We start from the raw sequence: 17,553 nt of genomic DNA on the forward strand, positions 1-17,553 counted from the left end.
AAGTAGAAGTTAGAGTAATTCCCACCTGACACTGAATAGCTGGGTGGTTCCCTTGGGTGCAGGGATGGAGAGTTTGATCTCATTTCTGCTAATGGTGACTTTGGCGTTCAGGGAACTCTCATGGTACATGTTGGTGTGCATCTCAATGCCAGCCACCACAAACTCAGGAATTTGGATGCCCATTTGCGTAATAAACTCCACACCGACAGATGGCATGAAAGACAGCTGCTGCTACAGGTAAGAAAGGCATAATTCACACTTAAAAATAACCTAGGATCCTAAATGAATCATAAAATTTGTTCAAATAGGGTTGGAATTCATTCAAAGTCTTCTATAAGGCATATACATTTAATTGAATAGAAACAAAAGAGCAGGCAGCTTACCATGCCAGGGGAGAAGCTCAGACCTCCCTTGGCTCCAGGGGCAAAGACACCAGACAAGGAGAATTTCAGGGGTAAGCCAGATGCGGAGGGCAGAGAAAAGCTCTCATCCAGGAAGATATAGTGGGCATAAAGCTCGTTGTCAGTGCTCGACATTAGAGACTGCATGACCTGTGCAAAAATAAAGAGAATAAGGTTAATTGAAACATAAGGAATTTGGGTCAGTGGAGGCTCCTCAAAAGAGGAAGGGGAGGAACATTCTCCTCAGTGAATTTCATACAAATTAAAATAGTGAAACATTTAAAAAGTTATCCTTTTTAGATATAACTATACCAAACATATTCACGTCACCAAATAATTGATTAAAACACACTGTTTTGCAATGAAGGTCTACAGTAGCCTCAACAGCCTACTGTAGGGTAGTACCATGGTGTAGCCGGAAGACAGCTAGTTTTCATCCTCCTCTGGGTACACAAAACCTAGGAGGCTCATGGTTCTTAGCCCCTTCCATAGACTTGCACAGTAATTATGACAACTTTCCAAGGATGTCCTCCAACCTATCAGGGCTCATGCAGCATGAATTGACATGTTGTCCACCCAATCAAAGGATCAGAGACTCAATTTACTACTGAATGATAAGCTACAGCTAACTAGCACTGCAGTGCATGCAATGTGGTGAGTAGTTTACTCAAAAAGAAAGAAAGACAATAGTTGAACAGTTTTGAACAAATTAATTTCATTAAAAATGAAGGAGAAGCGAGAGAGAGAGAGAGAGAGAGAGACATATTTAGTTGTATTTTTTTCACTTGCATTTTTACTTAGCTAGCGAATGCATCTAGCTAGTTTAGCCTACTCAAATAGCCGGCTCAAACAGAGAGGGATGCTATGTTAGCTAGCTGGCTATGGCTATCCAACACTGGAACTCTTCCAAGTCAAGGTAAGATTTTGGATTTATTAATTCATTGCCATCGAGGCCTGCCGGTGTAAGTGCTAAACTGCTTGCTGACTGTACACTGTACCACATGACTGTAGAGGGTTTACTAACACGTTCGTTCTAGTAGGTATGTTGACTAGCTATGACATTAGCTAATATGGTGACAATGATGTAAGCTGTGTGTAGCAGTTAGCGGTTATGATATGAAGGTTTGGCTTGGAAAGGTTTTTTCGCCTGGTCACAGACAGCTGATGTGTTGTGCACTGAAGTCCACAAGCGAAGGGAAAAGGTGAGAGGAGGAGAACGCGTAGATGCGAGAAGTAATTGTAAAATGAGCAAAATTATCATGCTGTGAGCTTTGTTTGCGTGTGATAAACATACCTGAATTTATCCAATTGAAACTCTCGTTTGCAACTGTTGGACTAATGATTACACCTAGATCATCTAGATGCAGGCAAGAGTGTGAAAGACAGTATTGAATGTCACCTTGATTACTCTAATTTTGCACCTAAGTTGTAAACTTTCATTCATAGGCCAAGTCGTAGCAAACTCATGATAGGTATAGGGAAAATTAGAGTATCATGTAGTAGCCTAAACCTATCGACGTTACGTTGAGCTGGGTGAATGGAATATGAATGACAGTCAGCCAATATGCTGTAATAGAAATAAGGTATACTCATAACAAAAAAAATCGTCCTCCCTCATCTTAAACATCACCAACACTGCTTTTGGTGTGGGTAAGTTCACTTTAACTCAATTAGTGTATAGAGATAATTGAAATCATATTTCCCACTGGGCACAGACATAAATTCAACGTCTATTCCACAATGGTTCTACGTACACTGAATAAAAATACAAATGCAACCATTTCTATGATTTTACTGAGTTACAGTTCATATATGGAAATCAGTTAATTTAAATTAATCAATTAGGCCCTAATCTATGGATTTCCCATGACTGAGAATACAGATATGCATCTGTTGGTCACAGATACCTTAAAAAAAAGCAGGGGCATGGATCAGAAAACCAGTCAGTATCTGGTGTGACCACCATCATGCAGCATGACACATCTCCTTTGAATAGAGTTGATCAGGCTGTTGATTGTGGCCTGAGGAATGTTGTCCCACTCCTCTTCAATGTCTGTGCGAAGTTGCTGGATATTGGTGGGAACTGGAACACGCTGTCGTACACGTCCATTCAGAGCATCCCAAACATCAAACATGCTCAATAGGTGACATGTCTGGTGAGTATGCAGGCCATGGAATTGGGACATTTTCAGCTACCAGGAATTGTGTACAGATCCCTGCGACATGGGGCTGTGCATTATCATGCTGAAACATTATGTCACGTTCTGACCATAGTTCTTGTGTGTTTTCCTTGTTTTCGTGTTGGTCAGGACGGGAGCTGGGTGGGCATTCTATGTTGTGTGTCTGGTTTGTCTATTTCTATGTTTGGCCTGATATGGTTCTCAATCAGAGGCAGGTGTTAGTCATTGTCTCTGATTGGGAACCATATTTAGGTAGCCTGTTTTGTGTTGGGATTTGTGGGTGGTTATTTCCGTGTCTGTTTCACCACACAGGACTGGTTTCGGTTTTCACAGTTATTGTTTTGTATATTTGTAGTGTTTTCTCTGTATTCGTCTTTATTAAAGATGTTTAACCCTAACCACACTGCGTTTTGGTCCGCCTCTCCTTCCCAGGAAGAAAGCCGTTACACATTAGGTGATGGCGTCGGATGAATGGCACGACAATGGGCCTCAGGATCTCGTCACGGTATCTCTGTGCATTCAAATTGCCATTGATAAAATGCAATTGTGTTCATTGTCCGTCGCTTATGCCTGCAACACCACCACCATGAGGGACTCTGGTCACAACTTTGACATCAACAGACCGCTTGCCCACACGACGCCATGCACGCTATCTGCCTGGTACAGTTCAAACCTGGGATTCCAACGTGTCAGTGGCCATCGAAGGTGAGCATTTGCCCACTTGAAGTCGGTTATGAGGCTGAACTACAGTCAGGTCAACACTCTCGTGAGGACGACAAGCACCCAGTAGAGCTTCCCTGAAATGGTTTCTGAGAGTTGTGCAAACAAATTCTTCGGTTGTGCAAACCCACAGTTTCATCAGCTGTCCTGGTGGCTGATATTAAACGATCCAGCAGGTGAAGAAGCCCGATGTGGAGGTCCTGGGCGAGGTTGTGAGGCCGGTTGGACGTACTGCCAAATTCTCTAAAACAATGTTGGAGGTGGCTTATGGTAGAGAAATGAACATTAAATTATCTGGCAACAGCTCTGGTGCACATTCCTGCAGTCAGCATGCCAATTGAACGCTGGCATCCCTACCGACCGAGCCCTCCCTAACCCGGACAACGCTAGGCCAATTGTGCGTCGCCCCATGGACCTCCCGGTCGCAGCCGGTTACGACAGAGCCTGGGCGCGAACCCAGAGTCTCTGATGGCGCAGCTGGCGCTGCAGTACAGCGCCCTTAACCACTGCGCCACCCGGGAGGCCTTCAATCAGTTTCTTGATATGCCACACCTGTCAGGTGGATGGATTATCTTGGCAAAGGAGAAATGCTCACTAACAGGGATGTAAACAAATGTGTGCACAATATTTGAGAGAAAAAAGCTTTCTGTGCTTATGGAACATTTCTACAATCCTTTATTTTAGCCTGAATCATTGGATCAACACTTTACATGTTGCGTTTATATTTTTGTTCAGTGTACTTTCATTGAAATGACGTGGAAACAATGTTGATTCAACCAGTCCAGTGGGTTAGCTCTGTTTGTAATTTCCTGTTTTGTTATCTAGTTCGCACTTAGTTCACATACCAAAAACAATAGCACCATTTTTCAATGGGATTGTATGTTTTTTCCTTCAGAATGACCTGTTCAGTCAACCATGATTTACCTTAAGAGGCATGATCTTGAAGAACACCTCAGAGTACATGGCTAGGTTCTGGGCCATGTGTTCAATCTCACTGGACTTGATGTATCCAACTTCATTTTCAAGAATCCTTAGGTATGCCATAGCCTCAGGGGAGTCTTGAGAGCGAAGTTCCCTGACAAGCTTTTGGAAGTTCTGTCCAATGTCTCTCATGAGGTCCTGTGGGACCTGTAAGATATGGAGGATTAAACATGTCCTTAAAAGGCCAAACCAAAAAACTATTCCTTGAACATCAATACATAAAATCATACACTTTTACCTGTCTTTTCCTTCTGTCACTCCTCAAGGGGGGGATCCAGTTCTCCAGCACCTGCTTGACCGAGTCTGGCATCTTGTGACCCGCCCAGTACATGGCCTTGGAGACCGAGTCAGGGAAGAAACCCTGCTCTCCAAAAAGGGCCTCAAGTCTCGCTTCAAATCCATTACCTTCAATACCAACCTTAAAAAAAGAAGTGAGAATACGTTATAAAACTTAAAAAACACATAAAGGGGAGACAAGATATCAATGTAATCACACCAATATAGATGCAATTATTCTTTGAAATAATATGCATTTAAATCAAATGTTTAATTCATTAGATAAATACACTTTTTGTATCATATTTACCAAATACATTTCTAAAGTCTTTTCAAACATTACCTCTAACATGTCACTATTGTACCCAAAGGCTTTGAGGGTGGTCTCCAGCAGGACTTCCTTTGGCAGGGACTCAATGGAATCAAAGATAATGTTGCCCTTCATGGAGCCCATGGCAGTGTCCATTTTGTAGTTGCGGGACATTGTGGTGAAGGGGTTAGCAGGATTCTGATGGTCTTGCAATGCCTCCTCGATATACTGTCTTATTCTTGAGGAAAAGAGAAAGAGCGCTTTTCAAAACCCACAACTTGTTTGTGTTGCACAAGTGATTATGGGGATTGGGAAAATAAAGGGTATTATTTTGTTGCTGTGATTCTATTGAACACAATCATGTCCATGATTTTGTAGCTGGACAGACAGATGAAAAATATAACTAAATGAAGATGATTTTCTTACACAGGTGTCAAAAACATATACAGTAGGAGATGCAGAAAACAACGACACCTTCTACCACTGTGATCACACATTAAGTTAACCTTGTAAACTACGTATATAAACGAATAGGGAGTGATTGAACATATCATACAGAAAACAGTCACTTACTGCTGCGTTTTGGGATCATCAGAGTGCCGGATGTTGTCAAGGTGGGAGGCCACAAAGCTCCTGACCTGTGGGTCCTGCTCGTCATTCAGCGTGGTGATCACCTTGCTAAGGAGTGCATCATCAGGTCTCTTCATAAGCATCAGATAAGCTGCCACACGTTTCTGGACGGGGTTCTCAGCATCCTGGTATACCTCCAAGAGACTTTCTCTGACCTGTCATTCACAGCACAAACCTTTTAGCTTATTAGTACAGATTGTTATTGATAGGATTATGAACAGTGTGCTAAGTAATAAAAGTATATAACTGAAGAGAACTCAAAGAAGAACGTTGAGAATTTATTGAGTAGGTTTAGGTGGTGGGTATGGTGGTGGGCATTGAATCACCTCCTGGTCGATGTCCATGAGTCTGAAGGCCTGAATTGCTGCCTTCTGGACAGATAGAGAAGCCCCCTTCTGCACACAGTTCATGAGGGACTTCTTCAAGCCCAGACCGACATCACCGGTAGATTCCATAGCTTTACCCATAACACCTACTACCTGGAATATGTTTGTGAAAGAATTAAGTTGCAAGGTGCAATACTGACTAGCTGTATATGTATGTTAGGTATACAACAACACAATACTTAAAACAATACTTTTAATATTGCGTATAAGGGGTTGTATACCCTTAGTGTCAGGAAAGTCATATCCTCATTCCCTGAGCAGTCTCCCAACATGGTATCCATGAACTCTTTCACATCTTTGACCTCAGCGGTGGGATGTCCTGGGTGGAACCTGCAGATGAGTGTTGGGAATATGTTAACAGTGCTGAATTGTGTTGTGACTAGGTTTGCAAAATTCTGGGCACTTTCAATAAATTCCCTGGTTGTCTTGAAATCCCGGTTGGAGGAGTATAAGCATTAAGCAGGAAATCTGTAATTCTCCAACCAGGATTTCGGGAAAACCAGAGAATTTATTGAAAGTTTTGCAACCCTAGTTGTGATGGTAATTATTGCCCTATGGTGGTTAGCTTCAACAATTAATTGAATAAAAAAATCTAAAAAGTTACAAAGCTGTTATGGTTACAGTCAAATAAACTTCAACGATATTCCCCCCTCCCAAAAAAAGGCAATTGATGAGATAGATGATTTTAGTTATTTTGAGGTAGAGTAAAAATAGTAAAGAGTGTAATTTCACTTACTTCCTGACTGTGTTTGCCAGAGCGTACATAATGGCTTTGCTCTGCTTGTGTTGGGCCACACTGAGCATATCTCTGACCCGGTGGGAATCAGGGCTCGACTGGAGGCTAAGGGCGTATACAAAGGCATCCCCCTCCACAGCGTTGCTGTCCATCGTCCTGATGACTTGGAGGATGGCACTGGTGCACTCTGGTGTTCCACACTGGGCCAGGGCCTGCCAGGTCAGCATACCACCCTCCACCATCATCTCTTCCACAGCCGGGCTCAGTGTCTCGTTCTTAAGGGCACGGAGCTCGGAGACCAGTTTCTGGAAGAGACCTGGCCTCCTCTGGCCCTGGTCAGTGCTCGACAGACCGCTGAGGTCTCGCAGCGTGCTCAGCACAGCTTCTTTGGTCTGAGTAGGAGCCTTGTCCTCTGGGTACTCCATGTGAAGGGGTTGAATGCGGCTGGTTTCAACCTCTACGTCAACGTACAGGGAGAAAAGAACAGGTATGGAAAATCCTTCAAGAAGTTCCCTTCAACTCATGTTATCTGCTTAATAATTGACACTTTACTTGACATATAATGGCCAAATGACAGGGTCATGACCCAAGCCAAATGAGCTGAATTTAATGTTATAAACTGACAGCTTTCATGGTATCAGTATGTAATTGTTAACACAATGCTATGCAGCTCTTATAACAAGGGGATATTTTTAGCAAGAGCCATCACAGATCGCAACAAACACAACACTCACACTTCCTGATAGTACAGTACATGCCTTCATGTTCCTTACCAACAACTCTGTTGTTGATCTTTGCTGAGTCTTTCAAGGTCAGGCTCTGTGTCACCACAGATGATATTCCACTATTCCTGCAGATGGGTAAAAATTGGCTTTATTGAAATCAATTCAAACATTTTTGTAACACGCACAATTTAAGGTTGAATATTTTCCAGTGATAATTACAAGAAATGACCGGGATTCAGTTATTCCCGTTGTGACGACCCTCCCACTCTGTCTGCCGTATTCTCTCTTTGTTCTTGTTTCCTTATTAGGATGCCGGTGGGCGGAGTTGGGAGGGTCGTCAGCTACATGGGAAACACCTGGGCCCGGTGTCTCCCAGGATAAATACACCAATTCCCCATTCATGGAAGAGACTCTCCATGCAGACACCTTTCTAGAGTTTGTTTCTTGGTGGTTTTTTGATTGTTTGCTTTGGCATCTTTCAACACCCTGCATTATCACATTCATGCATGCAAAACACTCACTTACACTACTGATTACTGATTACACACACCATTGTACTTAGTTACTTATTTAATAAATATATGTTTTACATTTAAGTCATTTAGCAGACGCTCTTATCCAGAGCGACTTACAAATTGGTGCGTTCCTCCTTATCTCCACGTTGTCTCCCTTTTGTTACGGGCTTTGAGCCGGTTCGTGACACGGTTCAAATCAGAAGTGCCATTTTAAACATAAAATATCAGCCATACTGACATGATTATGCCACTGTAAATGGAGAAATATACACAGGAATTTAACATTGTTGTTGAATTTGTTTGATGCAATTTAATCAACTCAAAGTTCTCTCAAAGTCACCACACTATTTTGTTGATGTAGCCTAGTTGTTGTTTTTTTAAATTTAAAAACTTTTTTTCTCCCCAATTTGTAATTACAGTCTAGTCCCATTGCTGCAACTCCCCTATGGAATCAGGAGAGGCGAAGGTCGAGAGCCATGTGTCCATGAAACACGACCCTGCCAAGTAGCACTGCTTCTTGACACACTGCTCACTTAACCTGGTAGCCAGCCGCACCAATGTGTTGGAGGAAACGCCGTACAACTAGCATTTGAAGTCAGCGTGCATGTGTCCGGCCCGCCACAAGGAAAGGAGTCACTAGAGCATGATGGGACAAGGACATCCCGGCCAGTTAAAACCTCCACTAACCAGGGCAACGCTGGGACAATTGTGCGCTGCATCATTGGTCTCCCGATTGCGGCTGGCTGCGACACAGCCTGGGATCGAACCCGGGTCTGTAGTGACGCCTCCAGCACTGTCTTAGACCGCTGTGCCACTCAGGAGGCGATGTAGCCTAGTTTTAATGTAGTCTTATGAAGCACTGATGGCCGATTGGTAAAATATTATGAGGTCTAGTGAAAATTACATTTGTTTTAGTATATCTTTGACTGAAAGATGTCAGACAGCTTGTTGTCCATTTTCTCTCCCCTGGCTTGCACCTGGCAAATGGGGAGTTGGGGGAGGTTGTGGCTGTTTTTACTTGATGATAATGCACTTATTGTGGTAACTTTGTCCCAGGGGTCATGAGATTCTCTGCTATACAAACAGATAAGCTAAGCAAGCCTAGGGTAGCAGAGGAGAATCATGGATATTGCAGTTGATAAATTGCCCGTGAATCTGACCAGTATCCCACCGTGAGCTCACTTTTGTTAGCATAGGCCTAACATCATGAAACAAAATTGCAAATGTCTATTTCCTCAAGCGCATTTGTGGACACAGTGTATCCGCCATTTTGTGATTAGCAACAGTTTATATTTTGAGTCTCTGCCAGTGCCACACGTTAGTTTGGAAATTTGAATGTATGGATATTGAGATTGGACATTGTCTACTGTAACTGCGACGAGAGGTCGAGTGTAGCCTGCACACTTAGTAAGCAATTATATTTACAGAAACCATGCAAGTAGCTATCACACTAAAAAAACATTTTTCTATATAGTGCCAAATAAGGGTTATTTGACTTGTAAAGATGGCATATCCTTTTAGGTGCTATATTGAACCCTTTTTGAAGCTTCTATAAAGAACCATGCTCATGCAGTTCTAAATGGAACCGTGATGGTGCTATAGAGAACCTCTTCCCAAAAAATAACTATTAAAAAAAGGTTATATTTATCACCAAAAAGGGTTCCGCTATCGCTACATCCATTTTTTCCGCTGTACAGAACCCTTTTCAAATGTTCTTTATCAAATCAAATGTTATTTGTCACATGCGCCGAATACAACAGGTGTAGGTAGACCCTACAGTGAAATGCTTACTCACAAGCCCTTAACCAACAATGCAGTTTTAAGAAAAATAAGTCTTAAGTGCGACAGTATGGGAATGAGGTAGGTGAAAATGGGTGGGCTATTTACCAATAGACTATGTACAGCTGCAGCGATCGGTTAGCTGCTCGGATAGCTGATGTTTGAAGTTGGTGAGGGAGATAAGAGTCTCCAACTTCAGCGATTTTTGCAGTTCGTTCCAGTCACAGGCAGCAGAGTACTGGAACGAAAGGCGGCCAAGTGAGGTGTTGGCTTTAGGGATGATCAGTGAGATACACCTGCTGGGGCGCGTGCTACGGATGGGTGTTGCCATCGTGACCAGTGAACTGAGATAAGGCGGAGCTTTACCTAGCATGGACTTGTAGATGACCTGGAGCCAGTGGGTCTGGCGACGAATATGTAGCGAGGGCCAGCCGACTAGAGCATACAAGTCGCAGTGGTGGGTGGTATAAGGTGCTTTGGTGACAAAACGGATGGCACTGTGATAGACTGCATCCAGTTTGCTGAGTAGAGTGTTGGAAGCCATTTTGTAGATGACATCGCCGAAGTCGAGGATCGGTAGGATAGTCAGTTTTACTAGGGTAAGCTTGGCGGCGTGAGTGAAGGAGGCTTTGTTGCGGAATAGAAAGCCGACTCTTGATTTGATTTTCGATTGGAGATGTTTGATGTGAGTCTGGAAGGAGAGTTTGCAGTCTAGCCAGACACCTAGGTACTTATAGATGTCCACATATTCAAGGTCGGAACCATCCAGGGTGGTGATGCTAGTCGGGCATGCGGGTGCAGGCAGCGATCGGTTGAAAAGCATGCATTTGGTTTTACTCGCGTTTAAGAGCAGTTGGAGGCCACGGAAGGAGTGCTGTATGGCATTGAAGCTCGTTTGGAGGTTAGATAGCACAGTGTCCAATGACGGGCCGAAAGTATATAGAATGGTGTCGTCTGCGTAGAGGTGGATCAGGGAATCGCCCGCAGCAAGAGCAACATCATTGATATATACAGAGAAAAGAGTCGGCCCGAGAATTGAACCCTGTGGCACCCCCATAGAGACTGCCAGAGGACCGGACAGCATGCCCTCCGATTTGACACACTGAACTCTGTCTGCAAAGTAATTGGTGAACCAGGCAAGGCAGTCATCCGAAAAACTGAGGCTACTGAGTCTGCCGATAAGAATATGGTGATTGACAGAGTCGAAAGCCTTGGCAAGGTCGATGAAGACGGCTGCACAGTACTGTCTTTTATCGACGGCGGTTATGATGTCGTTTAGTACCTTGAGTGTGGCTGAGGTGCACCCGTGACCGGCTCGGAAACCAGAATGCATAGCGGAGAAGGTACGGTGGGATTCGAGATGGTCAGTGACCTGTTTGTTGACTTGGCTTTCGAAGACCTTAGATAGGCAGGGCAGAATGGATATAGGTCTGTAACAGTTTGGGTCCAGGGTGTCTCCCCCTTTGAAGAGGGGGATGACTGCGGCAGCTTTCCAATCCTTGGGGATCTCAGACGATATGAAAGAGAGGTTGAACAGGCTGGTAATAGGGGTTGCGACAATGGCGGCGGATAGTTTCAGAAATAGAGGGTCCAGATTGTCAAGCCCAGCTGATTTATACGGGTCCAGGTGTGCTAGCTCTGGAATGGCTGGGGGTCCCTGAGGAGAGGTTTGAGAACCTGATTTAGACATCAGTTCTCAATTGACGCAAGGCCATATATGAGTCTTTCACAAGACACCATCACTGGACATAATCACATTTAACATGTAATGGCATAGCACAACAGATTAGATAAACTGGAATGACACTCATTCACTGTTGCACAAAAAGAGCTGTGAGCAAACCACCACTGTGAACCGCAAAGAACCATTGAAAGGCTCAAAGGGTTCTTTGAGTCATTATAGTTCCACACAGAACCCTCACCCTTTTCAAAGAACCCTTGAGGAACACTCTTTTCTTAGTTTGTAAGGGATGTTTTCTATTGGGGACTTCATTTTGAGTAAATATGGTTAGCTGCTAGCATTGTGATGACTGGACTAATGTATGAATGAAGCAAGCGAGTTGATATGTTTCAAGTGCATAGTTTGTATTTCTGCATCTAGGCTAATATGCCCTTCTCGTTCTCTGCATATTCTCTCACCAGTTGTGATATGTTGGGGGATTCTTGGGGAGGGTAGGCTATGGCCATCTTTTTTTAGTGCTGATCTGATGTAGAATGTAGGCCTACTTGGTGTTTCCAATGGCATGGTAGAAGAACCCGTAGCGCTTTGAATTAATGGCGACTTTGCATAATAGGCCCACAGTAGGCTACAACAGCACACACACACACACACACACACACACACACACACACACACACACACACACACACACACACACACACACACACACACACACACACACACACACACACACACACTGTGTTGATTGATCATGCCATTATTTATCTCGGGAAACGAGAATGGGTTTGGGCGGGAAATCATGGTAACCCAGTTCCCGCAATTAAACCCTAGCACACACACGCACACTTGCACATACACATAAATGTTTGTCGGTGACTTACTCATGTGAGAAGGGCAGAAAGATGTGCTTTTCTGTGCACACAGCATTGGTCATATGCTTTCTCCTGTTGTCAAACTGATAGTTGCAGTCCTGAGTACTACTGATGAGCTTGGACAAAGGACCATGCTGAAGAAAGAGTGATAGCCATATAATGACATTATTACCTTTTTTAAATTTCCTGAAAATCTCACTTTTGAAGTTATAAGAAAAGACACATATATCTATCAAAATGGCTGTATGATTTGTTCAGGACTTCCTTGAAATGTAATATATTTTATAGACTATAATTGCTCTAAAATAACATGACATCATATAATATCATATTATATGTCACTTTTAGCAGTCACTTTGAGAGCAAACATTTTTGTACAGGTGTAGGATTTTAATTTGATCAACCTGAAATTTGTAGTGTATTCAAGGTAAAAAAGGCTTCTAAAGTTTGTAATTTTCACTTTTGTATCAACCCCTACAAAAATGTCCATTCATTATAATCCACACAATATTTCACATTTCCTGTTGCTGTAGGATTATTTTTCTACTGTGAGAAACTGGTCAAATTAAGATCCTATATCTGTATGGGTGGACCCAGAGGGAACCCACAACATTTTCAACACAGTGAAGTTGTACAGGTTTAATGTTTTTGAAGTCAGGTCTCACCAGGCTTGGGAGGAGGGCCAGGGGGCTGCTGGGGAGCTTCATTCTGCGGAACTGATCACACTGAGACAGATCTCTGGTGAGGGTCACATCTGTATCAATGTCCTTCCTGGAGTTGACTGTGTAGTCAGTCTTGCACAGGCCATGCACAGTGTTCTAATGAGGAAAGGGAAAAATATACATCAATATTTCCCTCACTTTCCCTCAGTGCAATAGTGCACTTCTAAGAAACACCTGACCTACCATAATGTTGTTGCTCTCCTCCATGACAGGGACGTTGAGTGCGGAGATGATGCCTCTCTTGATGTTCAGGATGTTGACAGGCTCATCTGGCTCTGGGTAGAGGCGTATCCCGACGACCGGCTCCCATGTGATTTTCAGAGGGTTCCTGAATACAAACGACACACCAGACAATAAGTCAACATTGTCAAATGAATTATAGTTGATCTGTTCTTTCACTGGACTAATAATAATAGACTAATAAATAGTGTTATTAATTTTACAAGTGAAAAATGATTGAAATGGTGAATAAAAGATGATGGAAAGTGAAGGAGAACATTTTATGTTCAAATCATCAAATTGACAATACATGTTTTATCTTTATAGTAAATGTTTCCACTGACTTCTCCATAGCAGCCTGGAAGGCATCAGCTCCTGCGGCCTGTCTATACACAGACTCTCCCTGAGGGTCGATGACCGACACCTCACTGAGAGCACAGTTCGCTGTGTGAAGAACGAAGCTGCATTCTTGTGGGACTTCGAGTTCAACCTAAACGAGGAGGATAATAACAAGAGAGGTGAAGCAAACAGAGAGAGGGAGGGCCAGTAAGATAAGAGCTCCCCCGTTTACCAGGAGAAACAATAAAAAGTGGAGCCACAAAAACAAACAGACATAGGCTTACCTGACATGTGACTTTGGGGCCATTCCTGAGTTTGGATGTACCAGTCACACCATTTTTGCTCTCTGTTGTGTATTGGTACACATATTTCTTAAAGGTCTTAAACCTTGCTGACACTGGAGATCACAAATAATGGGCAAATCAATTTGAATAGTGTCACTGAATGTACAAGTATTATATCAAGTATTATATAATTTATATCAATACTTCTAATATACTAGCTACTAGCCACTGGCCACGTTTTAGATGTACAGTACCAATCAAAATGTTGAACTCACCTACACATTCCAGGGTTTTTCTCTATTTTACTATTTTCTACACTATAAAATAACAGTGAAGACATCAAAACTATAAAATGACACATATGTAATCATGTAGTAACCAAGAAAGTGTTAAACAAATCAAAATATATTTTATATTTGAGATTCTTCAAAGTAGCCACCCTTTGCTTTAATGACAGCTTCACACACTCCTGGCATTCTCTCAACCAGCATTATGAGGTAGTCGCCTGGAATGCATTTAAATTAACTGGTGTGCCCTGGTAAAAGTTAATTTGTGGAATTTCTTTCCTTCTTAATCCATTTGAGCCAATCAGTTGTGTTATGATAATGTAGGGGTGGTATACAGAAGATAGCCTTAATTGGTAAATGACCAAGTCCATACTATGGAAAGAATCAAATAAGCTCAAATAAGCAAAGCAAAATGACAGTCCATCATTACTTTAAGACATGTAGGTCAGTCAATGTGGAAAGTTTCAAAAACTTTGAAAGTTTCTTCAAGTGCAGTCCCAAAAAACATCAAGCGCATTGGCTCTCATGAGGACCGCCACAGGAAAGGAAGACCCAGAGTTACCTCTGCTGCAGAGGATACATTCATTAGAGTTACCAGCCTCAGAAATTGCAGCACAAATAAATGCTTCACAGAGTTCAAGTAACAGACACATCTCAACATCAACTGTTCAGAGGGCACTTCGTAAATCAGGCCTTCATGGTCGAATTTCTGCAAAGAAACCACTACTAAAGGACACCAATAATAAGATAGACTTGCTTGGACAAAGAAACACAAGCAATGGACATTAGATCGGTGTAAATCTGTCCTTTGGTTAGATGAGTCCAAATTTGAGATCTTTGGATCCAACCGCCGTGTCTTTGTGAGACGTAGAGTAGGTGAACGGATGATCTCTCCATGTGTGGTTCCCACCGTGAAGCATGGAGGAGGTGTGATAATGTGGCGGTGCCTCGCTGGTGACACTGTCTAGGATTTATTTAGAAATCAAAGCAAACTTAACCAGCATGGCTAGCACATCATTCTACTGTGATACACCATCCCATCTGGTTTGTGCTTAGTGGGGCTATCATTTGTTTTTCAACAGAATAGTGACCCAAAACACACCTCCAGGCTGTGTAAGGACTATTTGACCAAGGAGAGTGATGAAGTGCTGCATTAGATGACCTGGCCTCCACAATCACCCGACGTCAACCCAATTGAGATGGTATTGGATGAGTTGGACTGCAGCGTGAACGAAAAACAGCTATCAAGTGCTCAGCAAATATGGGAACTCCTTCAAGACTGTTGGAAAAGCATTTATCGTGATGCTGGTTGAGAGAATGCCAAGGCTGTTCAAAGCTGTCATCAAGGCAAAGGGTGGCTTCTTTTAAGAATCTCAAATCTAAAATATATTTTGATTGGTTTAACACTTTTTTGGTTACTACATAATTCCATATGTGTTATTTCATAGTTGTGATGTCTTCACTATTATTCTACAATGTAGAATATAGTAAAAAAATACAAATAAAAAGTTTGAATGAGTATGTGTGTCCAAACTTTTCACTGGTACTGTACTTCTACATAATGCAAAACAAAACATCATTTTTTTAAATGAAGAAAAAAAAAAGAGAAGGGTTTTCCCTTAATTAAGTCAATATTTTTTACACAACATCCTGGGTTCACAGTCGAAGTTCCAAGTCACCACTTGAACTCTGGACCTTTACTGAGTAAATGGAAATTCTCTTAGTGAATAACATCAATTGTACAAATCATGAACATCATGGCGCAAGAGTTCAGATCCAGCCATGTTATCTCTGTTATCTCCAGTTCCACTAAAACTCAAAAACCAGGACAGGCATCGATCTAAAAGCATTTATTTACTGAATGTAAGATTAACAGTTCAAGTAAATTCTTAGAGACTTACATGGGCATGATGACATCTGTTCATCAGCATTTTCACTGGCTTTCTCTAAAAAGCAAATAAAAGAGTCCTGATTTTTGTGAAAAATGTTACATTGGTGTAGCATTTATTTATACTGAACAAAATATAAATGCAACATGCAACAATTAAAAAAATGTGACTAAGTTACATTTCATACAAGGATATCAGTCAATGAAAATAAATTCATTAGGCACTAATCTACAGATTTCACATGACTGGGAATATAGATATGCATCTGTGTGACCACCATTTGCCTCATGTTGTGTGACACATCTCATTCGCATAGAGTTGATCAGGCTGTTGATTGTGGCCTGTGGAATGTTGTCCCACTCCTCTTCGATGGCTATGCGAAGTTGCTGGATATTGGCGGATACTGGAACACGATGTCGAACATGTCGATCCAGAGCATCCCCAAAATGCTCAATGGGTGACATGTCTGGTGAGTATGCAGGCCATGGAAGAACTGGGACATTTTCAGCTTCCAGGAATTGTGTATAGATCTTGCAACACGGGGCCATGCATTATCATGCTGAAACATGAGGTGATGGTGGTGGATGAATGGCATGACAATGGGCCTCAGGATATCGTTGCGGTATCTCTATACGTTCAAATTGCCATTGATAAAATGCAATTGTGTTCGTTGTCCGTAGCTTATGCCAGCCTATACGATAACCCCACCGCCACCATGGGGCACTCTGTTCACAAGATTGACATCAGCAAACCGCTCACTCGAACAATGCCAAACAAGTGGTCTGCGGTTGTGATGCCGGTCGGACATACTGCCAAATTCTTTAAGATGACGTTGGAGGGGGCTTATGGTAGAGACATTAACATTTAATTCTCTAGCAACAGCTCTGGTGGACATTCCTGCAGTCAGCATGCCAATTGCACGCTCCCTCAAAACTTGAGACATCTGTGTCATTGTGTTGTGTGACAATCCTGCACATTGTAGAGCAGCCTTTTATTGTCCCCATCACAAGGCGCACCTGCGTAATGATCATGCTGTTTAATAAGCTTTTTAATGTGCCACACCTGTCAGGTGGATGGATTATCTTGGCAAAGGAGAAATGCTCACTAACATGGATGCACAACATTTGAGAGAAATAAGCGTTTTGTGCGTATTTACAATTTCTGGGATCTTTTATTTCAGCTCATGAAACATGGGACCAACACTTGACATGTTGTTTTTATATTTTTGTTCAGTATACTTTGCTACATTGAATCTGTGTAAATGTCAGACATGCAGTTGAGCATACATTTTTAGACATATATTTTTCAAACTATCCAAAATTATTTAATGTCATTAATTAAAGTAGATTGTAGTATAGAATATAATTATATTCCTAATACATTACTAAAATATGTATCTTCCTATATTGACTAAATAAAATGCAAGTGATGAATAGTTTTCACTATCTTATGAAAATCGGAGAGTAATAAAATATAAAAACTTACGAGCAAAGACATTGGTGCTCAGAAGAAGTAATAGCCAGATCTTGGGGTCCCCCATGATGGGCGCTCAACAACAAAAAAAGCTCTGTCCCTTATGTTGGGTTGAGCTCTCTCTCAACCGTAACTGATTCACTAACCA

General features: G+C 42.2%; 1 protein-coding gene across 2 annotated transcripts in view; it reads right to left on the bottom strand.

Annotated features, from left to right (window-relative positions):
* Positions 1 to 17,553, bottom strand: part of apoba (apolipoprotein Ba) — a 43,344-nt gene extending 25,791 nt beyond the window's left edge. Inside the window, exons 1-17 of one of the 2 annotated variants that reach the window (XM_029675682.2) lie at positions 17,418 to 17,553; positions 15,945 to 15,989; positions 13,757 to 13,869; positions 13,478 to 13,623; positions 13,098 to 13,242; positions 12,858 to 13,010; positions 12,202 to 12,326; positions 7,394 to 7,470; positions 6,621 to 7,077; positions 6,106 to 6,214; positions 5,825 to 5,977; positions 5,442 to 5,653; positions 4,902 to 5,106; positions 4,521 to 4,700; positions 4,226 to 4,429; positions 384 to 551; positions 26 to 228 (exon numbers count right to left, since the gene is read on the bottom strand). In XM_029675682.2, the coding sequence (XP_029531542.2) occupies positions 26 to 228; positions 384 to 551; positions 4,226 to 4,429; positions 4,521 to 4,700; positions 4,902 to 5,106; positions 5,442 to 5,653; positions 5,825 to 5,977; positions 6,106 to 6,214; positions 6,621 to 7,077; positions 7,394 to 7,470; positions 12,202 to 12,326; positions 12,858 to 13,010; positions 13,098 to 13,242; positions 13,478 to 13,623; positions 13,757 to 13,869; positions 15,945 to 15,989; positions 17,418 to 17,472 (2,750 nt within the window). In that variant the 5' untranslated portion in view covers positions 17,473 to 17,553. Of the gene's footprint in view, positions 1 to 25; positions 232 to 383; positions 552 to 4,225; positions 4,430 to 4,520; positions 4,701 to 4,901; positions 5,107 to 5,441; positions 5,654 to 5,824; positions 5,978 to 6,105; positions 6,215 to 6,620; positions 7,078 to 7,393; positions 7,471 to 12,201; positions 12,327 to 12,857; positions 13,011 to 13,097; positions 13,243 to 13,477; positions 13,624 to 13,756; positions 13,870 to 15,944; positions 15,990 to 17,417 lie in introns of both variants that reach the window. The other variant, XM_029675681.2, reaches the window with a different exon arrangement.

This window comes from Oncorhynchus nerka, linkage group LG12 (genome assembly GCF_034236695.1).
Source record: "Oncorhynchus nerka isolate Pitt River linkage group LG12, Oner_Uvic_2.0, whole genome shotgun sequence".
Classification (NCBI taxonomy): domain Eukaryota; kingdom Metazoa; phylum Chordata; class Actinopteri; order Salmoniformes; family Salmonidae; genus Oncorhynchus; species Oncorhynchus nerka.